At 43.9% G+C, this 24,483-nt stretch overlaps 1 protein-coding gene across 1 annotated transcript in view; it reads left to right on the top strand.

Moving 5' to 3' along the window:
* The window catches only part of Flt1 (fms related receptor tyrosine kinase 1), a 161,314-nt gene that overhangs the window by 119,062 nt on the left and 17,769 nt on the right, over nucleotides 1-24,483 (top strand). Inside the window, exons 17-22 of the mRNA XM_020176806.2 lie at nucleotides 6,728-6,834; nucleotides 11,182-11,314; nucleotides 15,868-15,972; nucleotides 19,147-19,260; nucleotides 20,897-20,985; nucleotides 24,180-24,336. Of these exons, the coding sequence (XP_020032395.2) occupies nucleotides 6,728-6,834; nucleotides 11,182-11,314; nucleotides 15,868-15,972; nucleotides 19,147-19,260; nucleotides 20,897-20,985; nucleotides 24,180-24,336 (705 nt within the window). The remainder of the gene's footprint in view (nucleotides 1-6,727; nucleotides 6,835-11,181; nucleotides 11,315-15,867; nucleotides 15,973-19,146; nucleotides 19,261-20,896; nucleotides 20,986-24,179; nucleotides 24,337-24,483) is intronic.

Below are 24,483 nucleotides of genomic sequence, written 5' to 3' on the forward strand. Positions count from 1 at the left end.
CTGAACAGATGACTGCCTGTTCACTAATTCCACACAGGCGAGCTTGGGCCAGGGATATACATGCCCTTTTTCTTCAACTAAAATAATGACAGAAAGCTGGCCTGGGTGAAGAATTCAAAAAATGGTGCCAGAATTCAGTTAGGGTGATTTGAAATCTTTGTAGATAGTTTTTGAGGCAAAATAATTCAAACTAAAAAGTAATCCATCTTCATTCCTTCTATGGAAGCTAGGCTGAAGTGAATCTGCATAGGGTGTCACAGAAGTGGGTGTGAGGCTGAATGAGCTTGGGCTGTCTGATGGCCTGGACCTATGTACTTGCATCTTATACTTAACCAAACATGCAGGATTCTGTTTTAAGTAAACATGAACTGTCCTGTTAAATGTTTGCAGCAATTCTATGAGGAAATGCAGCCTTTGCAGGTAAGAATCTAGGCATAAAAGTTAAAATGACCTGTCATGGTCACACGGCTAGGACGTGGCAAAACTGAGAGTTGGAAACACATTTAGGCAACGTGTTCTACTACGTCTCAAGTCTAAGGCAGCAGAACACAGCAATTAAAAAGAGACCTCTGCAGCCAGGCGCCTCCATGCTCAGCTCAGCCGCTGGTGGCCACTGGCAAGTTATTTCCCTTCCTGAGGCTTCAGTTTCCTAATCGCAAAAGGCTAGTGTTAATAATAGCTTACTAACCTGTAGGGTGTTGAAAGGATTAACACAGTTAAAAACAGAGTCTGTCATTTGATAAAAACTGTGTTAAGTAGTACCCAACATTAGCATTTGTTCATATGAAGTACCAAATTCCATTTCAACAAAACTGTCTTACACTTTTCCTGGACTTACACAGTGAGTCATCCAGATGTGTTCCAAACCACAGAATTCCAGTTCGCCTTACGGATTAACTTGTAATAAAAACGTGTAACAGAATTAATGTCACAAATAGTAATTTTAAATACTTTTATCTAAAATTACTCCTGAAAATGAACTTCATATTTAACCTGAATACAGCATTTCCATACATCACTGTCCTTAAGAAGGGTTCCAAATTGGTCCACGCAGACTTCTTTTTTTTTTTTTTTTTCATTTTTCTTTTATTATTCATATGTGCATACAAGGCTTGGTTCATTTCTCCCCCCTGCCCCCACCCCCTCCCTTACCACCCTCTCCACCCCCTCCCTCCCCCCCCCCCAATACCCAGCAGAAACTATTTTGCCCTTATCTCTAATTTTGTTGTAGAGAGAGTATAAGCAATAATAGGAAGGAACAAGGGGTTTTGCTGGTTGAGATAAGGATAGCTATACAGGGCATTGACTCACATTGATTTCCTGTGCGTGGGTGTTACCTTCTAGGTTAATTCTGTTTGATCTAACCTTTTCTCTAGTACCTGTTCCCCTTTTCCTATTGGCCTCAGTTGCTTTAAGGTATCTGCTTTAGTTTCTCTGCGTTAAGGGCAACAAATGCTAGCTAGTTTTTTAGGTGTCTTACCTATCCTCACCCCTCCCTTGTGTGCTCTCGCTTTTATCATGTGCTCATAGTCCAATCCCCTTGTTGTGTTTGCCCTTGATCTGATGTCCACATATGAGGGAGAACATATGATTTTTGGTTTTTTGAGCCAGGCTAACCTCACTCAGAATGATGTTCTCCAATTCCATCCATTTACCAGCGAATGATAACATTTCGTTCTTCTTCATGGCTGCATAAAATTCCATTGTGTATAGATACCACATTTTCTTAATCCATTCTTCAGTGGTGGGGCATCTTGGCTGTTTCCATAACTTGGCTATTGTGAATAGTGCCGCAATAAACATGGATGTGCAGGTGCCTCTGGAGTAACAGTCTTTTGGGTATATCCCCAAGAGTGGTATTGCTGGATCAAATGGTAGATCGATGTCTAGCTTTTTAAGTAGCCTCCAAATTTTTTTCCAGAGTGGTGTACTAGTCCATTCCCACCAACAGTGTAAGAGGGTTCCTTTTTCCCCGTATCCTCGCCAACACCTGTTGTTGGTGTCCACACAGACTTCTAAAAAGCTTCATAACCAGTCATGAAGTCTGCAGTAAGATGAAGGGAAAGCCCCTCGTAAGATGTAGTGAAGTACTGGATACCAGACCTTACCAGAAGAAGGGGACCTGCTTGATCAGCTTTTGTTGGTCAGGAGCCCAAAGAGTCAGGTTTAAGTGGAGCACCTTCTGGTTCTTTTCATCCCTGCATAAATCTTTACTGAGACTTTCTCTGGCCAATGGGTAATGCAAAATGAATAAATTTTGTTCCATTTCATTAGTTACCTCAAATTAAAATAACAACAGAACCAGAGACCACCCGACCCGCCAGTGGTGTCATGCAGATTTCCCAGGGAAGGTGATGGGCTTTTGAGTGAGAGTCTGAGTTGTTTGAAGAAGACAAATTGTGGTATATGCAGTGTGGCTGGATGAAAATGAAAAATCTCTTGCATTTGAGGTCTAAAATATTATAAGATAAAAACAAAAAAGAAAAGGGGGAAGAGATGGAGGAAGAGAGGAAACCTTCAAAATAATAGCTCACACCAGGTTTACACATTTCCCCTGTGTGGTAGAGGCTGTCATCTGCACTGTTTAGGGGTGAGGAAACTGAGGCACAGAATTCTTGGTCTATAACACAGCTGCTCACAGGGCAATAAAACCGCATCATTCTAATTCCTGCTGGAGTTTGTGCTTAGTCTCTGAGTTGAGGCAGGCTCTGGGCGAAGGTACCCCGGTGTTTTGCTTCTTGAGAAACCATACGGCATGAACTGAGTTGCTTGACTCTGCTGCATGCAGTTCTAGTAGTCTGGTGCCACAACAGTGCCACATGCCAGACCATGCGGCCAAGGCCTCGTGCCCAGAGCCATCACCATCAGAAAGGCTCAGTACACAGCACAGCTGCAGACACTCTAGATGAGGCACACCACCCTTCAAAACTCAGTCTAGCCTGTGTGACACCTACCCTTTCTATCCCAAGAGGGATGGAGCCTGGGAGGGTAACTGATATGGAGCAGTGTGCATCTGAGGCTGTAATCTCTAATAAAAGGTGTAACAACCATGTACTCTTCAAATTGGCCACATTTTTGTCAGTGTCCCAAATAAAAATTGCCTTGTCCTGTGCCTTGATGCTGGCCTTTCACACACATTGTGTAGGAGTGATGGCCCTGAGGTCCAGGGACATCAGCAGTTATTATCAAATCCCACCCCCCTTTCCCCTGCGGGGCATGCACAGCTGGGCTACTTCACGTACTGAGTTCATTAGCTGTCACCAGCGAGTCAGAGCTGGGTTTGGTCAGGCCTGTGTGTTGCTGTCTGACAGAAAACACCTAAGGGCTTGCTTAATCAGTCTACCCAGCAGAAGACTGTCCTGACAACTGTCTTTTCAAGAAAGAGACAGAGCTGTCAAATGCGACAGAGCAAAGATGCTGCATCATACACTGTACAATCCTAATTTTGTTTTTTTTTTACTAAGCACAGCTGAATATTTAGTAGGTCTTTCTTGATTAAGAAATGTTCATATTGAAGATGTTTTTAATGAGTTGATTCCTTAAATGTGTATTTGCACACAAACAGTCCCACTGAAAGGAATTTTGCTTGAGTAAGGACTGTGGAATTAGACTTTGGGGGTCAGCTTCCTGCCCCACGGAATGCAGTGGGAAAGTGACCTCTCACAGCGCATTCCATGTGCAGAGGTTCCATGTAGACAGTGCCGTGTCTCAGGGTGCTATGGATGCCTGTGACAGCCAAAGGCCACGGTGCTGTGTCTTGAGCAGGTTGCAATCAAATTCCACAAAACTTCTTTGCAGCATAAGCGAGGGTGTGGCTATGTGTGTGTACAGCAAGGCAGCATTTGACCTTCTACTGTTGGAGAAGAAGTCCTCACTCATATGAACTTGAACTTAAAATAGTTGTACTTTGAGGATGTGTGGTGAGAGGAGAGGTTTGAACAATTCTTAAAGAAGTTGTTCTCAATCACATGAGATTCGGGGAAACTTAACCACAACTGACAAAGCAGCTTAGGAAGCCAAGATCATTAATTCATTCAGCCACTGTGTTCAGGATGTCTCCTGTGTGCCAGGCAGTCTCTCAACCCTGACAATGGACTGTGAGCAAGAGAAGAGCTATCTTCCATTCTGCTACTTCACTCAGGACACTGATCCAAACTGTGAGCTCCCACTCTGACCTTTTTTTACCACTGGGTTCCAGCCCCTAGAACAGATCTGGGATGTAGGTGGTGGCCCACGTTTACTGAGTTAATATTCAGGAACCGGGATTTGACTCTGACCTCTCATGAATCTCTTTGGAGATAAGATTTCTCCATTCATTCGCCCACTCTGAGGAGGGAGGTGAATACAACATGTCCAGCAGATGAAACTGAAGCGACAGCCAGGGCTGACCATAAATGACAAGACATCGTATAGGCAAGGTATCTCCCACTGAGAATGTTTGTGAGGCCCTGGCTTCAATCCCCAGCACTGAATGCAATAGCTAAAGATTTGGACTTTTCAGTTTAATTAATTGATTTTTTGTGGCGTTGGGACTTTGTGCATGTTAAGCACATATCTACCAGTGTGCAGCACACCCAGCCCAGAATTTGGACTTTTATCACAGTGGTGATGGAGAGCAAGTATAGAACTGAGGCAGAGGAGTAACAGTACTGAACCTGTGGTTTGGCAAGATCACCCTGGCTGCTGGGCTGGGCGAGATGGAGGCAGTGGAGGCTGGATAGGATCTTTACAGAGGTTCAGTGAGAACCAATGAGGCCTTAATTAGAGAGTGAGTGTGGGTAAGGAGAGAAGGTGACAATTTCATGAGCTGTGAAAGCAGAATGGGCAGTGATGGACTGGATGAGAAGAAAATGTCAGTTTTCCCTCCAAACTAAGATACTTTGTGGCAGGAAACATGGCCTTTCGGAAGTGATTAATAGGCACTTTTACTTGTTCAGAGCATAAAAGAGGAGGAGGAAGTGGTGTACCCTGGGACGCCTGGTGGTGCAGCATGCAGAGTCAGCTTCTCTGGGCTAAAATCACAGCCCTGCCACTTACAAGCTGTGTGACTTTGAACAAGAGGCTTAATCTCTCTGACTTAATTTCTTCATCCATGATATGGGACTAACACAGCTCATGGGGTGGCAGGAATGAATACATGCAGTCCTTAGAAGAGTCCCTAGAGTGGCAAGCACTCGGTGAGTATTACTGTTGATGTTTCTAGATTTCCTGTGTGCATTTGGTATGACTCAGGGCCAGCACCTTCCCTCTTCTGACCACCTGTGCTGTAGATGCTTGGAACACTCTGTGCTGTGGTTCTGTCTGTATCGCCTGTCGCACTGCATGGACACTGTTACCTCTCAGGTCTGGATATTTACCTACTCACTGCCTGTGACACCCTCCTCTACCTACATATCTGCAGATCCAAATGCTTTTCAAGTACCAGAATATATTAGATTTCTCAACCTCCGAAGCTTTTTAAAACTTGAATTTCTTTCCATTTGCCTAAAGTCTCTTGGTTAGGTTTGAATGGCATTCTTAGAAGTAGCTACCCTCCCTGTCTCATCTTCCTATGCCTGCTAGCTCCCATCCTCACCTACAGCAGGACTCAGCACATCTGTGGACAAGGTACTCATCTATGAAGTTGTAGTATGACTGCCACCTACTTCACAGGGTTACTGTTAGGGTTCGAAGGAGAAAAAACCTCATTTGTTCTTGGTCTCCCTTGACATAAACCTGTCGCATATAATAAAATTAAAGATAACAGGGCATTACTTCAGAATTCCTTTACAAATTTCAAAGAGCCTCCTCTTCGGAGGCATCACTTCAAATACTTTGGGTTTTTTTTTTTTTTTTGTCTTGGAGTAACATTGTTCTGCCTTTGATGTCTGTGATCCTGGGAAATGAGGTGACTGGGAGGATCCAGGCCCAGCAGTCACCTCTTCTCCTAGCCCATGCAGGCTGGCAGCTAATGAGGTCAGACATGGAACTCCAGGTGCATAGGGCAGGACTGTGGTTGGGGTGGAGTGGCCGTTCCAAAAGGAGCAACAGGCAATTGTGATAGTCCTTGAGTTTTATTTTTAAAATCTACTTTGAAGCATTTTGGGAGTCCCAAAGGAACCTTTTTCATGTCATTTTTTTTTTCTTTAGAATTTCCTCAAAGCTCCTTAAGGAGATTTGACATACTCCAGATTTAGCATTTCAATGAGCTTTTTTTCCTGTCTTGATTTTTTTCCCCATTTTTAATTTCTCCTCTGATTTTTAATTAGCTGTCTCTGAGATTACAAAGTTTTCAAACTCAACAGCAGAGTTTCTGGAAAGTTTTTCATGTGTGAGTTCATTCTGGCAATACCGTATACCCTGCCTAACTCAGAGATGGTAAAGACTCAAGGACTTGTTGTGGCCCACTTAGGGGTACTGGCCTCCTTTATAAACCTCCTTTATTAAATACTCAGAGACCCTGAATATTTCTTCTTGGTTGGGTTTATTTTTTTGTGGGGGGGGGGTTGCATTTTTGGTTTTGGTTTTGCTTTTTTGAGGCAGGGTCTTGCTACAGAGCCCAAGCTGGTCTCAGACTTGCTTTGTAACTCAGACTGGTCTTGAACTCACGATCTCCCTACCTTAGCCTCCCAGGTGCGGGATCAAAGTAGTGTATAAGCACACCCGGTTCTGAGTGGGTGAGTAGTGCACAAGCACACCCAGTTTTGAGTTCTTCTTCGCAGCATCTTGGTGATTTTTCTCTCTTCAGGAACCTCAGACAAGTCTAATCTGGAGCTGATCACCCTAACGTGTACCTGTGTGGCCGCCACCCTCTTCTGGCTCCTATTAACTTTGTTTATCCGAAAACTGAAAAGGGTAAGAACACATAAGATGAAGATCTATGCTCTTTTTTACACAACATTCTAAATTGCCTGGCCTGGCTAAAGGACTGGTTCAAGCAGCAAGAGCACCTGTCTAGAAGCATGAGGCTCTGAATTCAAATCCCAGTGCTGCCAAAAAGAAAAAGTTCCTAAATTGTCTGGCCTGCCATCTATGGCAAGCCCTAAACAAACACTGAACCCTATTCTTTTCCTTCTCCCTCATTCCTATGTCTGACCTGGTGAACGTGGAAGATTAAAGTGTCTCCAACCACAAAGCAGGTATCAAAGAAAAGCTAGGACAAGGGACGGATGGCTATGTTTCAGATATTTTGGTCTAAAAAATGTGATCTAGAGAGGTTTTTTTGGTTTTTAAAATTATTTTCTTGGCATTATGGCTAGAACCCAGGGCCTTCTGCATGCTAAGCCAGTGCTCTACCACTGAGCCACACCCCCAGCCTGCCTGTCCTAGAGTCTTTTCATTTGTTTGTTTGTATGTTTTTGAGACAGGATCTCACTATGTAGCCCAGGCTAGACTTAAACTTTCCATCCATCTGACTCAGCCTCCCAAGTGCTAAGCTTGTAGGCACACACTACTATACCAGTCTACAGGTTCTTAAATTTTAATTTAGTGTGTGTTCTGTGGAGTCTTCATTGTCTTAACCTCATTCTCTGCCAAGAAATAAAAGGAAAGCACAAGGTCCCACCTCTGACTTGGCTCTGTAACATTATGGACATACAGATAAAGATACTGCTCTCCCACACTTTCTGGGTCCCACCATGATGGTGTGAGGTCCACATGGGAACTCAGGCCCTCAGAGTCCTATAACCAGGCCTGCAATGTGACCTGCTTCTCTGCAGTTCATTTACTCGTTCATTCATGCCTCAAATATTTACTGCGAGCCTGTTCAGTGCAGAGTTCCAGGCCTTGTGCCAGGACCTCTGGTGACAGTGGAAAGCACATGTCATTGTGCAGTCAAGGAAGACACTGACTTGAATTAACGGCGCAGTCCAATGTCAAACTGCAACTCTGCGTTAGCTGAAAAAGTTGGCTGGCCAGAAGATGTGTCAGAGGCAGTGTGGTGCAGAAGGGAGGAGAGGGCGTTAAAGGCAGAGCTGGGCTTGGGAAGGGAGACACAGAGAGAGTGAGATACTGGCAGAGGGCCAGCAGGGCTCAGTGGTGAGAACGAGATGAGGCTGCCAAGGCAAAACCATGATTGGGCTGTAAAGTCTGGCCAGGCAGAGAGCCTTGTAGGCCTTGGTAAGGAATTGACTCTGTATTCTAAAGAAAAAGCCATGGCAAGCCTTGGGGAGGGGAGGAACATTAAGCAATGGTGACGTATGGTGTGACAGATAAGTGTCTGGAAAGATTACTTTAGCTACTCTGAGGAGAATGGACCAGATAAGGAAGAAGGACTAGAGAGGCCCCCAGGAGAAATCTTATGGTAAGTTGTCCAAGTAAGAAATGATGGTGGCACTGACTCAGCAATTAGAGAGAGAGATACCTAGAAGGTAAAATCAATGGGATCTGAGAAAGGCAAGAACCTCTGAAATTCCTAGAGATTAGCCCTTATTCATGTACCATGTCTCGTAGGAAGCTCTTTATATAATATCTCAATTAATCCTCCAAATGCAAGGAGGTAGATATATTATTCCCATTTTATGGAAGGGGAAACTGAGCCTCAGAGAGGTAAAGTCATGGGTCCAAAAAGGTGTACTTGACAATGTTGATGTGAGGGGCGAGGCTAGCAGCCACCCTCCATGGTAAATGTGTGACATCAGGCTTTTGTCATATGAAGTGATTGGTTTTGACACATAACAAAGTCACTGCTTTAGAAGAAAGTAAGGTCACACAATAATTTTTAAAGGGGGGGGGCACATCATATGGGGAAATACATCTAACAAAAGCAAAACCTGCCAAATCTGTAGAGGATGTACAAAGCAGATGTAAAGGCGGAGGGGAAAGAAAAGACTTCAGAGAAAGCAATGCTTGAGATAGACTTTGAAGGTCATAGCTGGGAAGAAAGAACCAGAAAAATAGAGCCTTCTCTGCCCCCTCCTATGCTGGACTGGTGCAAAGCCTGGTTATATAGCATATAGGATCACAGTGGAATAAGACTGGAAAGGTAAGTTGAGGCCAGACTGGAGTGGTCCCTCTGTTCTAAAATTCTGTAAAATATTGATGATGGGAACAAGAGATCATTATCTCAAAAACAAGATGCTTCCAAAATTTAGTAGTGAGAGGCAAAGAGGCACAAGACACCCCAATATTTCCATGTGGTTTCTCTAACCACATTGTAAATTCCTCATTGATAACGATTGTATTTTAGCTTTTGAGCCCCACACCAGTGCTGTAATTATAGCCAACGTGGATGGATGCTTGCTATAAACCAGGTCCTGTTCTAACAGCTTTATGGTGATTATTTCATTTGATAGTCACAACAACCCTAGGAGATAAGTGTAATTGCTATCACTATTTTACAGATAAGGAAGCAGGCATGGAGAGGTTAAGCAACTTGCCTAGGGTTCTGTGGCTGGTCAGAAGGCAAGCGATGAGTCAAATCCAGGCAGCCAGTCTACTAGCTGCTCAGTGTTAATGTCAATTCAAAGAATAAATATTTGTCAACTAACCTTCTACCATCATACTCTCCTCAAAGCCCTGCCTTAAGGTCTGTGTGGTGTTTCCTCTCATCTGCCTCATTGACATAAACCATAAAATTCCATAGGTGCCACATAGGGACACTCTCTCCTGCTGCCTGTTTCCCTGCCTTGTCAACAGTACACTATCCTACACTCCCTATCCTGCACAAACCCAAGATATCCCTTCCTAGGTTTCAACTACTTTACCTTACTTTGAAGTTTAGAAACTGTTTCTCATGGCCTTAACTATACAGGATATTGAAAACATTAGTCATAGAAATTATTCCAGCAGCTTCTTTCATGAATACCCAACACCCCGTATGGGAATTTATACTGTCTTACAGTCTTACACTACCTGGGTCCTTACAGTCTTAACAGTTCATGACAAAAGCACTCCCTGTCTTTGATTTCTACCCTTCATGGAGGCAGTCAAGCCTTTCCATCTTGAGTTATTTGTTATACATTTTAGTGATAATTTTTGTGAGAACGATTGCAAGTGATGGATGAGGTGAACTGTGACAGCCGGGGACAGGGTGAGTAAGGGCTGAAGAATGTGGTGGGTGTGAGATGGTGTCCATGAAAAGGCTGTCTGCTCCACTTTAACTCTGATCCTGTCTAGGGAAAAGCCCCAAAAAAGGGCCCCAACATCATTTAAATGAAGATTTCAGAACTTCTAGGCAAGAATCCTTTCTGTTGCTCAAGAATCTGCCCTCAGAAATGCTGGAAATATGTCCATTAATACGAAATGTACCTGCTGATAGGAATCTGACATTGAATGTAAATCCAATTATCTATGACCTGACATAAAAGGTATTTTCTGGGCTTGATTTGCATTCCCAAGGAAACAAGCACGTCAAGGAAGATGCCTTATTCACTTGACAAACTACCAGTGGCCTAATGAACTCAAAATGTGCTGTGTCTTATGTAATTTTTACTCCTTGGCCTTTGAAATAAAACTTCTAGTTCTTAGAAAGTTCCTAGAACTCGGCAAACCTTAGTCTCATCTCACCAATAAAGTATATAGTCTTTCAGGAAGCTGAAGCAAGTGAGAGGTTTAGCCTCCTGAGTGTTTGAACACTTGGTATACAATGTGTTTTCGATGTCCAGGGACCCTGGATTTTCTTCACCACTTCTGGCCTTTCTTGAAGATGTGGAAAAGCCACAGTCACTCCACTGCTGGTCCATCTGTAATGCATATTACTGCCTGCAAAGAATGCCCTGGAAAGCTATTTTTAGTCATTGTTTGGAATTTTATTAAAATGCTTTGCATTTTTTAGAAAAACTATCACATAATGGTTTTAGAACAAGCATGACATATAAAGTCACTCGAGAATGCATTTGATTCAAGAGGGGGTAGTGAATGAAGCTAGTGCTGACAGAAATGTGTGAGAAGGGAAAGGAGTTACATCATAGAATTTTTACACTCAAGGGTGTGTGTGTTTGTGTGTGTGTTTTGTGTGTGGACATTTTCTGAACCTGACCACACATTTCCAACCAAGTGACCCAAGGCGGGCTGGAAGAGTGGCTTAAGTGGTAGAACACCTGCCTAGCAAGAGTAAGGCCCTGAGTTCAAACCCCAGTACTGCCAAAAAAAAAAAAGACACAAAGCAGATGTTGCCAAGTATCATTTTAAATTGACTATCTGGGGTTTTTAAGTTGTTTTCTTCTTGGTTCTTGGTGACTCTGAAGTTTCTTTATTTTTTAGTCTTCCTCTGAAATAAAGACGGACTACCTGTCAATTATAATGGACCCTGGTGAAGTTCCCCTGGATGAGCAGTGTGACCGGCTTCCTTATGATGCCAGCAAGTGGGAGTTTGCCCGGGAGAGACTGAAGCTGGGTAATGTATCTGTTAGGCAGACACATGAACCTAGCTGAGTAACTACTGCATACAAAACACCATTCTTTGAAGGGTGCAAAGTAAACCAGGTCTGCAATTCCACCCTCAGCTGCCCACAAACCACAAGGGCCACGGACACAGAGGTAAAGAACACTAAGCGAATCTGGCTTACAGAACAAGGTGGCAAGGAAGCACCTGTGTGCTCATTCAGCAGGACGTAAGCACAGTCCCTGAGGATCTGGGATGGGGGACACTGTTCTAAGCTCTGGGGATACAGAGGTGTTGGGTCTTTGCCCTCAAAGGATTAGTCTGGAGACAGATGCAAAAGTAGGTGAGGGGAGATATTAGGAGGTTTACAAGTACAGGTGCTGTTAACTAATGAAAGTAATTCAGGTTGGCGAGGAATGATGAAATTGAGTATTTGGTTAAAGAGTTGGCGTTCGCCAAGGGTGTAGATCAAAACTTGCCTGTGCAAATCCACGAGTTACATCCTCTGAGTTTCCTGGTGCTGGGAAAGTGCAGACAGAGGGGAAAGCCCTAGGGATAACTGTAGTTTCATTTTTCAGAGCAGAGGCTTGTTTTCCAGGTAGGGCAGATGCTGTAAACAGCAGGCACACGTGCGTTCCCTCAGCTTACCCTGCTCCTTACTCAGACGTCACAATGCACATGCAGCAACAGCCCGTGGTGCTTGTTACTCCTGCCCAAAATGTTTTGACTGCGGCTTCTGAAAGTTTTCCATTCATTCCTGTGTATGCCAGAGTCATTACTGGTTGGAACTAGGAAAACAGATTGTGGTCCAGAGATCCTGGGGCTTGTTACTCTCAGTGTGAAAAGCCTGCTGTTTTCAATCCAATGGCATGACCCCTCTCTCAGCTTGCAAGCTGTATTGGGGTAGGGGGACAGAAAGGAAAATGATTTCTCTTATTCTCTTGGGTCTTTTCTGTTTGGCTTGGGAAAAATAAAGCTTAGAAGTCAGCTAAAAGCTGGAGCCAGGAGAAAGCTAGCAATGGCTGCTGACAGGAAAAGAACCCAACCAAATTTAGAGAAGGGCAGGTGGCACACTGGATATGCTCCTTCTGTAACTCTGAATTACATGGCAGCTCGCCTAGCCTCTTGTGGGAAAACATGGATCGTTTTCCCACAATCAGGAGCCATTTTCAGGTCATGCTGCTCTCCGAAGACAGCAGTCACAATCAAACAGGTTTCTTCCAGGACAGGACACATGAGCTTTCTCTCCTGCTCCCTCATTCCTCTCTAGCATCACTTTGATCCACTGCACAGCCAGGGAGATCATCCATCCTTCTACCAGAACTCCCCCGGGACTCAGTGGGTTCACCTAATCCCATTTCAGGAGATTCTCTTTGCTGAAGATCTTTCTTACGGTTCTTTTCCTTCCTGGAGTTGCCACATGCTATGATTTGGTGGGTTTCTATTTGAGTGTCTTCTGATGGGTTCAAGAAAAAATGTCAAGTCTACTGCATTGATTTTTGATGAACAGTTCGCTGCACAGTGGGAGGACTGTTCCTCTGATTAACATGGGAGCCAGGAGGCCCGAGACGTCTTGGTTTTGGAAGCCAAATAAATGACAGAAAGTAATCTGAAGTAATGTCTGTCCAGTGAAAGTAACCATGATTATGTTTAGACCAATGGAGAGAAAAATGCTGGTTTGAAGGGCAGTTGCACTGGAGTTGGAAGCAGAAATACACACCAAGTAGTTATTTTTACTACATTTATTCTATCCATTGTGGTTTCCAGCCCTGGTGAGGGAAGGCAGAAGTTATAGCGCCTGACAGATGGTTCAAAGATATTGCTACCATTGAAATTTCTGAAAGCCAGGAGCAAAAGAAATCTGCCCTGCCCCTTTTCATGATTCTTCACTTACCCTGGGAGAGAATTCAGCTTCTACAAATTTGTTACAGAAGTTAGGATAATCTCCGACATAGCACCCTTCTATTGGAAAATAATTTAAAGGCATTACCTCCTAATATGAGAAACCACACAGGGAATCTGGTTGTAACTGGGTAAGCCTATGGTGCCTAGGCTGCTGCGGCATCTTGTATGACCAGCTCCCCTGTCAGAAAAGGGCCCACTTCATGCTGCCTTGTGCTGTCCCCAGAGTGGTCAGGGATCCTGGCCAGTCTAGGACAGTCTCAGAGGAGATTCCAGTTTGTTGCATTGCATGAGGATGACCTAACACATTTCTGAGCTAGTTAATGGAATTCCAGGCAACACTAAGGAGAATTTCAAGGGAAAGGATCAGGCGAGGTCAAGTCCAGTGCGACTGGACTCCTTGAACTAGAACCAACACACCAAATGATTAAAGAACCTGTAATAGCTTCATGCTGTTTTATGAGGCAGCAGTTGGTTTCCAAGAGCATAAATGAAAAGACTGAGAGAAGCCAAGTGAGAACCAGTGTGCTCTCCCTGATACAAGGAGAGCCCCCAAACACTTGTTAAAACAAAGTGTGTTATGACGGCTGGCAAGGGAATGTGTGGGGGCGGAAGTTAAGGAAAGGAAAAGGATTCCATGTGCCCCAAAAAAGCAAGAGTCTTAGAAGGGTGAGGAGAGATTATCTTGCCATTTCTCAGGCTTTTCACATCAGATGTTGGGAGGGACTGAAAACACTGTTCCTTTACCTTAAGTAAAGCAGGGAATTAACCTCCAACCAAAACGCACAATTTTTACCAATCTAGAGATGCCTGCCAGAGCTCTTTCCCCATGTGATTTCCAAGTGCAACACATCCAGGGACAGTAGGATGCTTTTTAATTTTAACCTAGGAGTTCCCATTCTCATCTATTTCTTAGATGATTTTACATGAGAAAGGAATCAGAGACTGTGCCTTTGGCCATGTTGCAGACTCTGGGAGGAGCAAGGTTTAGTAGTCACCACAGGTGCATGTCTGACCAGAGGAAGGACATGTCAACTCACCAGTGTTCTCTTCCTGAGGTAGAGTGTGTCTCTGACTGAGACAGCTAGCCAGAGGCTCTTATGATTACGCTGGTAACTGAAATTTCCTAAATCCTAACTGGATGCCTGGGTTAGTAGATAGCAGAAGATATTAACCCGAGGCAAGGTGAAGACATTTAGGTCACTGAGTAATTGTGCATGAAAGGATAAAGGCTCTGGTGTGAGTAGGAAGCAGGAATGCTTCATTATGAACCATACAAGAAACAAAAATACACACATCCTTGGGGGAAGGGATTGGAGTATGAGGAAGGAAGGGGCGAAGGAAGGCTAATTAACTGAAAGTACATTATCAGGACAGTCTGAGAAGGGGGACTGGGTTGGGAAAAAAGGGGTTGTGTGGAATTAGCACTCTAACTGTCAGGATTTACTTTTGACCAGGGGCATTCTGTGGTTGTTTATATTTTTCTCACAGAAAGGCCAAAGAGGAGTGATTTTCTTGGCTTACTGTTTTTTCAGCTTATCATGCTGGAGATTGACTGTTTCTTGTGGGTCTATTTAGTGCTCTGTCCCTTGATAGGACAAAAGGAAGTCCCCAGATGTAAAATGAGGCTAGGATATTCCAGTGGAGGGCTCCCCAAAAGATGACAGTCTTGTGGTCTCCATCTCACTGGTCCCTCTAGTTACCTGTGAGTGCATGGGACTTGCTTTGGGCATCCTACACTCCATTCTGCTCTCCATTCTGCACTAACTGTGAGGGCACCTTCTCCACACCAGGCACTCGGCAAAGTACGAGGATGATTCAGTATCCTTGTCCTCTGAGTCAGTCTGGCTCATTCAAAGGCAGAGAAAGGAACGTATTAACAGCCACGATAGCACAGTATGAGGGGTACCACAGCAAAAATCTTGCTTTATTATTGCACTTGGCAACCACCTCTCTGGGGTTGAAAGAAATTACTACCAGTGGTTGATGGGCTCATGTGCTGAAAACCACAACGATTTGTAATGACAATAATAAAAATCATCTAAGAGCTGCCAGGAATAAATACTGTCTGGCAAGGAGGTCTGAGAAATGACTTATTGTTTATTTTTTTAAGTTATGAAGCATTATTCAAACCCATTTTTGATTCCTCCCTTTTTGGCTGAAAACAAAAGAAATGACCTTCAGCTGGAAAGAAAAGGGGCCTCTGTTACACACACAGAGGAGTCTTGTTGATAATGTGTTGTCATTGTTATTGCTATTGTTTTTCATAGTCCTGGGGTTTGAACACAGGCACTCTACTGCTTGAGTCACACCTCCAGCCTGGTGACAGTGTGACTAAACAATGGAAGAGACCACCCAAAACATGGTAGTCCTCCCATCTGGGAGGACCCATGACAAGGAAACTGGCCATTTACCTTCAGTGAATGCTCTAGGATCTGAAGGATGTGGGGGAGGGGAACCCAGAGGCAGAGGAAAGAGTTGAGAGGAAGAGACCCCAGAATTGTGCCCCTTATTATGTCTCCTTTGGGGTCTGTTCATTGCAGAATCCATTCAAAGCTACTTGTCTCACATAACACATAGGAAAAGGCATTTCCTTCCTGACAAAGACTTAAACTCTCCCTGCTGATTTGGCAAACAAACCAAGGTCTTCTTTTTCATTGTAGGCAAATCTCTGGGAAGAGGGGCTTTTGGGAAAGTGGTTCAAGCATCTGCATTTGGCATTAAGAAGTCACCCACCTGCCGGACTGTGGCTGTGAAAATGCTGAAAGGTATGTATGTAGTTTGGCTTTCAGTTGGCCAGTCACCTTTTTTCATTCCCTAAATGCTGAATGTAGTTGAGATTGGTGGAATAGCTCAAGTGGTAAGAGCATCTGCCTAGCAAGTGTGAGGCTCTGAGTTCAAAACCCAGTACTGACCACAAAAAAAAAAAAAATGTAGCTGAGGAATGAACACGAGCTATTTCTGCTCTAGTCACATCACTTTCTTTACTGCTGGGAACCCCTCTACTCCAGGAGTTTTAGATTAGGCCTGCACTAGCTTGGAAGAAATCTTGTCAATGGAATAATCCAGAACTGTCCATGGGAAAATGATCTCTGTCACCCTAAGGTCTTTCTCTTCTCACATCTCAAACTAGACCTCTAGGGACTTCACACCCACTGCAACCATAGGTTCGAAATGTTGGCATGACCTGCTGTGACATTGTAATGGAAACTTTGGCTGCACATCACAAATCGCAAAAGCTTAGTTGTTCTAGAAAGTTAAAACAACTTAGTTGATCTGACTTCAAACTATCTTATACTGTTAAATCCTAACCATTTCCTCTTTAGAAATTAAAAAAACAAAACAAAACTGAATTACATCTTCCTAGTGTTGAAAGATACTACCACTCTGGAAAGCACTTGAAAGGGGAGCCAAATCACGCCATGATTTATGAGTTCTACTTACTATCAGACAGACTGAAAATGAAACTCAGGGAAAAGTGTGGAAGGGCCATATATCCTGTAGAGGGTAGAAATACTTTGCTTCCTCATTTGTGATAAAATTTTTGGTTGCTTCAACTTACTTTTAAGATTCCAAAACCAAAAAGAAGTAGGACTAAAAACTCTAAGAGCAGTGTTTAACCAAAGCCTTCAAGATATTGCCAGGGGGTTTTGAAGCCCAGGGAAATTTTGTGCCCTTAATTGGGCACAGGCTAGGGGTGATAGCCATGTTATTTGGAAGACTTCCAAGGTCTCACTCTTTCCCATCACTGACATTGTTCCTTCAGAAGCCCCATATAAACACATTTTCTACCTCAAAAGGTTGTTCTCATCAGAGGAAGACCGATAAAACTCGAGAAAGGGGTTGGACAGTGTGTGAAAACTCAAAAAGGCAGACTAAGTTCTAGCATCTTATAGCTCAGTGGGGTGACTGTAGTTACAACAACATACTATATTTGATAAAGAAGTCGAAGCCACCACAAAGAAATGATACATGTTTAAGAAGAGGGAAATGCTAATTACCCTCATTTCATCATTACATATCATATACATGTGTCAAATTACCACGACTACATAAATATATAGTTATTATGCCCCCCACCCTGAAAAATGAACAAAACCCTCACTCTACAAAGAACCTGAGCGCTCTCCTCGGACAGCCTGGGAAGGAGTTTTGTGTTCACCATCAGGACTTTTGATCAGGGTACACTACCCAGATGCTGTGGGCATTTCTGAGAATACTGGCATACTGGCACTTCCCACCCACCCTCCAGATTCTGAAAGAAGTGGCACCAACATGTTTTCTATGTGAGAAAGCACCAGACTAGACACTTTAATATATCAGGCCAAACCACACAAATAGCTGTTTTTCTTCTATGTGGTACCAGAAGTCATTTGGAAATATGAGTCAATTCCACACAGGAATCATGTGTGAATATCTTTATAAGTGCATCTTCTTATTTAAGCCATCAGCATTGATTGAAAAGAACTGACAAACCACCCACTCTATAAAATTCCTATGAAACCATTTTTATTCAGCTTTCTTACTTACATGGGTTGGCCATCTGTTTTGGAGAGAAATAGAAGAAACAGAATGTCAAACAAAGGACATAAGTCAAAAGCTCTTTCAAAGTGTCCCCGAGCAAAACCTTAACCTTTCTGGACTTCACACCCATGTCTGAAATGAGAACAATAACCACCTTGTTTATTTATCCAAAAATATTTGTTCAGCGTCTACTGTGAGCCAATCCCCACCCTCATTGGGAGGCTTCTGGAGTTTATCTGATTATTATTAAAAGTGACTTATGCTTATGAAATACTATGTCAGTATCTACAGCAATATTAAATGCACATACCTTTGACCCACTTCCAAGACTGTCCTACAGAATACTTGCACATGTGCACAAGATGACACACACGCTTCCTATTACAGCATTATTTATAATAGCAAAAAACTGTACAGTCAAAATGTCAGGAACACATTAATCAATTAAGAGGAATATATCCTGATATATTAAAAGAGGGTCAAAACAAATTTTATATGAATATATATATATATATATATGATCCCATTATATACACACTCAAGAAATGACTATTCATTGGGTATTTATAAGTGCATAGAAAAAAGTCTGAACCCCAAATTGTTAACAGTGGCTGTTAATTGGAGTAACTTGCACTTTTACTCTTGATCCTTCTACTCCATATCTTTGTTTTTGTTTGTTCTTATTTTTTGGTGCTGGGACTTGAACCCAGGACCTTGAACATGCCAAGCTCATGCTCTATTACTGAGCTATAACCCACCCACTCCTACTCCAGATCTCTTTACCTGCCCATCCACCACAGTATTGGAATAAAATACTTAAAATTTTTTAAATGCCTCAGAAATTAACCAATAGGACTAGGCAGACAGAATAGACTCAATTTTGGTTTTAGACTAATTCTTGGACTGGCCTTGCTAATCTCTGAGAATGAAGTGTGGATCCTTATAACTCTGGGAATGAAAAGGTACAGGGAGAAAAGAGCGCATTGCAGAAGCAGCTATCCCTGCCCGCCCCCCTTCTTTGTGACTCCCAGAGAGGGAGAGGGAGAGGTGGGAGGTGGATCCCCTGTTTGGAGGGTTCTTGCTGCACCTGTTTCTGCCAGAAGGGAAGCCTTTGGAAAACAGTTATGAGGTGCCCAGCTCTGACTCAGCATGCTGCTGAGTGCAAGGAGGTCCACCAAGAGGAAATGTGCAGTGACTAACTCCACCATCGCACTGGGCCCCACTGTAATCAAAAGGATGTCGGCTGAGGATGGTAGGAGTAATGAAAACAGTCTGGAGAGCTGGCCTTTTTGCAGAATGTGGGGAAGTTAATGAAGCAACCAGTTGAGCACTTACAAACAAGGAAGGCAGGAATGCCGCCTCCAGCGGAAGGAGCCCCATTGTCCTGTGGCCCTGACTCTTCCTTGCTTCTCACACAGAGGGGGCCACAGCCAGCGAGTACAAAGCTTTGATGACTGAGCTCAAGATCTTGACCCACATTGGCCACCATCTGAACGTGGTTAACCTGCTGGGAGCCTGCACAAAGCAAGGAGGTAAAAGCGAAGGAGCCCTCTGACTGACGCATCACCCCTTCTCCCTCCTCCCCCACTTCCTCACCCCTCACAATAGGTCCAGAGAAGAAACAGTCTATCATTTTATGGAGAGGTGCTCCCATGGTTGAAATTCCTTGCCTGTACAGTTAAGAGAAAGCTTAAGAAGAGAGGGACTCTCTTTAGAGCTTCCACGGGCTCTAGGCCAGGTGGAGGGCACTTTTCTCTCAGGATGATGTTGAGAAAGTGTGACTGACGCTGAAGTATAAGACATTGCACATTCCTTGCAGCTTCACGTAAAACAGTGAATCACTACTGGGGAGTTCTCAGGAAGAGATAATGTGGGAGATGACTGGGAGGGCCCTCCCTTCAGATCCATGGTACAGGCAGGCATTACCCCCTAGAGCAAGTGACAGGACTAGAGCTGAGCCTGATGATACAGCGTGGGAGAGCTCCAGCAGGTTCTTGCAAACCTTTCTTTCTTTCTCTGTGGCAAGCTATCTACTTGGAGATAGATGTGCAATCATTGCTTAAGCCAGAAAGAAAGGTGCAGATTTGCTGTGCATATAAATGTCCTGCAAGCTCCCAACAAAGGAAGTAGGGATGAAGGAGCTTGAGGAAGACCCACCTGCTAATAGTGACCTTGGGTAGGACAAAGAGTTAAGGTAACCCAGACACAGCCCACTGCTTCTGCATCATCCCTCAATAAGCTGCCGAAACCTCATTCTGCTTGCCTCATCCCTGCACTAGTAAACCGACCAGGGTTAAATGAGACTAGCACCTCAGGGTGTGCCCCTGAGCGCTGCACAGTTGGGTTTCAGGATGGAAGCCTCTTCTGGGTGGGGCGGAGGACTGCTGTACTCCAAGCAGGCAGGTGCTGGGATTTGCCAAATCCTCTTCTCCCATGGGGAGACACAGAAGCTCTAGAAGCAACCACCCTGCTAGAACTCGGAGGAAAGAGGAGGTACTGTCAGGAGGTATTGCCAGGATTCCGAACACACATTTAAAACCTAGCAAAATCCTGGTAGTAACAGAAAGCCACTCTACCAGGAAGAGCTCAGCAAGCCTCAAAGAAACAGTAGAGTGCCAGGTCCTTTCTGTACAATGGACCTGGGGGACCCGTTGGCTCCCAGCATGCAGCCCACTGGACTTCAGGAGTCATTCCCACTCTGACTTGGAAGTGGTTCTTGTGCTGTCGGGGAAGTGTGGAGCAGAAGAGAAGTGACTGTATTTCCTTCCCAACAGTTTGCTCCTATTATACCAGTGGAGGGTGAAGGACTTCCAGCCTGTGGACTTAGAATAGTTTGACTTTTTTAAGTAGTTGAGGGGAAAAAAAAATCAAAAAGAATACTTTAGGACATGAAATTCAAATTTCTGTGTTCATAAATCTTTATTAGCCCAGTTATATTAACAAGGGCTATTTTTAGGGTAAAAGGACTGAATTGAATAGTTGGTTGGCCCATCTATCTCCATTTTCTCAGGTTCAACTAAAAAACATATCCTGTTTAACCACCTCTCCTCTGTAGGTTGGATTCCTAGGCTCTGCTAGTATAGACTGATTGCAGTTTCTTAGTCCAGCTGAAGGCTGGCGAGTGGTGACTGACTTGGTATGGCTGAGCATGTGTTGTTTTGGCTGCAGGGCCTCTGATGGTGATTGTTGAATACTGCAAGTATGGAAATCTGTCCAATTACCTCAAAAGCAAGCGTGACTTATTCTTTCTCAACAAGGTGAGGCATAGTTGTTTTTAAGGTCAGTACCTATTAAATCATCTTGATAATTTTATTTCCCATTAACATATATACACGTATATATGTAGATATGTAAAATCAAATACATAAGTCACTTCTTTCTTAAAGAAAGTTGATAGCAAATATATTTGTCTGCATTTATTAGACAAAGGGCACAATCAACTGAACGACTTGTGTATTGCCAATAGACCAGTGATGGGACCAAAGCTAGAAATCATTTTGTTTACTTCCTTTCTCTCACTTCTTGACACCTTCATTAGCCAGATCATCTCTAACTCACTCTGAATCAGCCTTGTCAGCCTCTCTCTGAGAGAGAGAGACAGAGAAAAGAGAGAGAGAGAGAGAGAGAGAAGAGAGAGAGAAGAGAGAGAGAGAGAGAGAGAGAGAGAGAGAGAGAAGGGAAGGGGAATGTAGGGGAGTGGAGGAAAGAAAAGAAGGAAGGAAGGGAGGGAGGGAAGGAGGAATACTGAGAGTTTGGCTCAAGTGGTAGAGCACTTACCTAGCAAGCTCAAGTCCTCAAGGCCTCAAGGCCCCAAAAAAGAAAAAAGAAAGAATGAAAGAAAAAAAAGTTTGATTTGGGTCCAACCTAATGCCACTGGTCTGTATGGTAGATGAATTGTCAGATAGCCAAGAATGATGTCCATCTCTGTCATGTGGGCAAGTCTTCACACACAAATAAGGACACTGAATACACTGGCCTACAGTACCAGTTACTCAGGAAGCTGAGATGAAAGGATGCTTGAGTCTAGGAGTTCAAGACCAGTCTGGGAGACATAGTAACACTTCATTCCAAAAAAAAAGAACCACTGGAAAGCTGGCCCATTCTCTCATCCCCAACACTTGGATCTAAACAAAGACATGTGTTCTACCAGATAGGCCATATATATGCAAGAATATTTTGCCCAGTTTTAAACCAGGCTAATTGGAACCTTGAATGGGATCTTTACGATCAGCTAGTTCACACTCTCAATTATGGAGGTGTTTAGAGAAGTCAGGTGATTGGTGTAAGGACACACAGTTACCACGAGATGAAGTTGGGAAGAAAGACCCAGCATTTCTGACTCCTCTTTCAGTGCTTTTCCTGTAAACCCCACTAAATAAGGTGAGGAAAAATAAGAAAAAGTGGCCATGGACTGATTGCAGTGCAGATTCTTTTCAGTCCTAAAGTCCTGGACTGGGTTCAGGAAGAGCTAAGCCAACAGAACACCCCAGGGACCTGGGCAGGATGGAACGTTTGGGTTCATGCGTCCTTTGTTTTGAAGAGTTTGCTTCCTTCTCTGGCTATATTTAATGACTCTCCTCCCTGTGCTATTTGGTGGAGCTGTGTTTTTATGGAAAACCCATGGTTACCTTTCACATTTGCAACCTAAAGAAATGTAGAGAGATGTATGTGTAGGGGGCACTAAAAGGCTACATTGAAAATAGAATATGTTATTTTCTAAATAAATTCACTTGGGTCCTTAAATAGTATTTATAATAAATTTATAAGTCTGCCAGAGTCCCAAAAGTTCAGTAAATTAATTTTGTTTAACAGAGAATTACCAATAAGCAAAGCTGAACATACCATTGATTGGGATTCAGAAGGGGATAAGGGAGCTTGGGAACATGTCCCAGGTTGTGACTCCTGGGAGGTATGAGGAAGAAGACTGCCAAAGGGAGTTTTCACAGTTGCTGAGCCCAGAGAGCATTTTCTCCCCACCAATGAGTTTCTTGCTGCTTTCTTTTGTAGGAAGGGTCTTCTGGAAAATCAAATTCCAGTCCCCAAGTGAGCAACCAAATTTAACTACCTCATGGAGACGGAATGACAAATACTTTTTTTTACCTGCCTCCAGGAAAAGGTTGTACACAAGGCTAAGAGCAGGGCAAGTTCTCTTCAGTCCTGAAATCTTGGTCTGGATTCAGGAAGAGCTAAGTCAGCAACTCCATGCCCAGCCCCTCCCCCTGGGGACCTAGAGGGAGGGGTTGTTCTGTGGCAGGAAGGTCACTTTTTAGGGGGCAGGAACCCGGGTCCCCTGTACCCTTGCAGAGTTTGTTAGGGCTGTCCCTCCAGAAGCTCCCTCTCCCTATCTTCTGCTTGCTCCCACTGTGCCCTCTGGTGGAAGGATTGCTCTTGCTTTGTGACATCTCTAGAAAAGCCCAGGGAGGATATGGAGCCTGGTTAATCCTCACACAGCCACAGTGTGCAGGTGTAACACACTGAACCCCAGCCCCTCAGACCCCTGTGGCAGTATTGCCATCTAGCAGAATCAGAACTGGGTCTAGGGTCCAGTCGTAAAGCCACTTCACATGCTAAATTTCTGGTGTCTTTGTCACTAGATCAGTTTTTAAAGGCAATAAAAATTCCACATGAACACCCAGAACTGACAACCCTTTTCCTGTGAATCACAAAATAACGGGATGATAGAGCTTTTTAGATGAGGTAAATGAAACCCAGAAAACTAAAGTGACTTGCCCAAGATTGCATGGTTAACGGAAGAGCCTGAGTGCAGACCAGGGCATGGATGCCTGGTCCCAAGTGGAAGGCCTTTGCTACTCTCCTTAGGATCACCCTGTGTTTTCATTTGGCATGGAATGGGTTAAAAAAAAAAAAAAAAGAAATGTTGATATTTCCCCTTCCCCAAGAAAGCAGAGACTGTAATGTCAGCCTTCTTTTATAACTTCCCACAGAGATGACAGTGATGCCCCCCGTGCACTGAGATCCCTTTTCATAGCTGAATGCTGTGAATAGCGAAGGTTCATGTCACCTTTCACAAGATGTGAAAGAAAAGGGGTTAAGGGCACAGACTTGGGACTTGGCCAAGCTTGGTTCAGGCTCTGCTGTTTATGAGCTGCAGATGAGTTTGGTAAACTTCTCTGACCTCATTCCTCCCCGCAGAAGTAAGAACCATTCATAAAACTGTTGGGAAGATTAAATAAGAAAATACAACCTGGCTCACATGGAGTGACCCAAGATTGACCCAAGATGCTGTCTCGAGGTCCAGTCAAGCACAGAGTAGAAACCACAACCCCAGAAGTAACCAGGCTCCTGGCCCCAATGGGCCATCGTGGCTAATTCAGTATTCACTTTGGGGAGTGACACTTTCCAACTCAGGCAATTGCCTGCATGAGGGACCAGTGTGACATTGCTGTGGTGGGACTCCCTCTCACCTGTGTCCTTCCTGGTCTGTTCTAAGGATGCTGCTTTGCACATGGAGCCTAAGAAAGAAAAACTGGAGCCAGGCCTGGAACAGGACAAGAAAGCCAGACTAGACAGTGTCACCAGCAGCGAGAGCTACGCGAGCTCTGGGTTTCAGGAAGATAAAAGTCTGAGTGATGTTGAGGAAGAGGAGGGTAGGTATTAATTCCTTCCTGTCCTCTAGTCACAGATATTTTTACAACACACTGTGCATCTCTGACATTTTTTTCTTATTTATCACCCTAATAAACATCCGTGGGAGACGCAGAGGGGAATGTCCTGAGGAGATAAGATTTGAATTA

The sequence above is a fragment of the Castor canadensis genome, chromosome 10 (assembly GCF_047511655.1).
Source record: "Castor canadensis chromosome 10, mCasCan1.hap1v2, whole genome shotgun sequence".
NCBI lineage: Eukaryota > Metazoa > Chordata > Mammalia > Rodentia > Castoridae > Castor > Castor canadensis.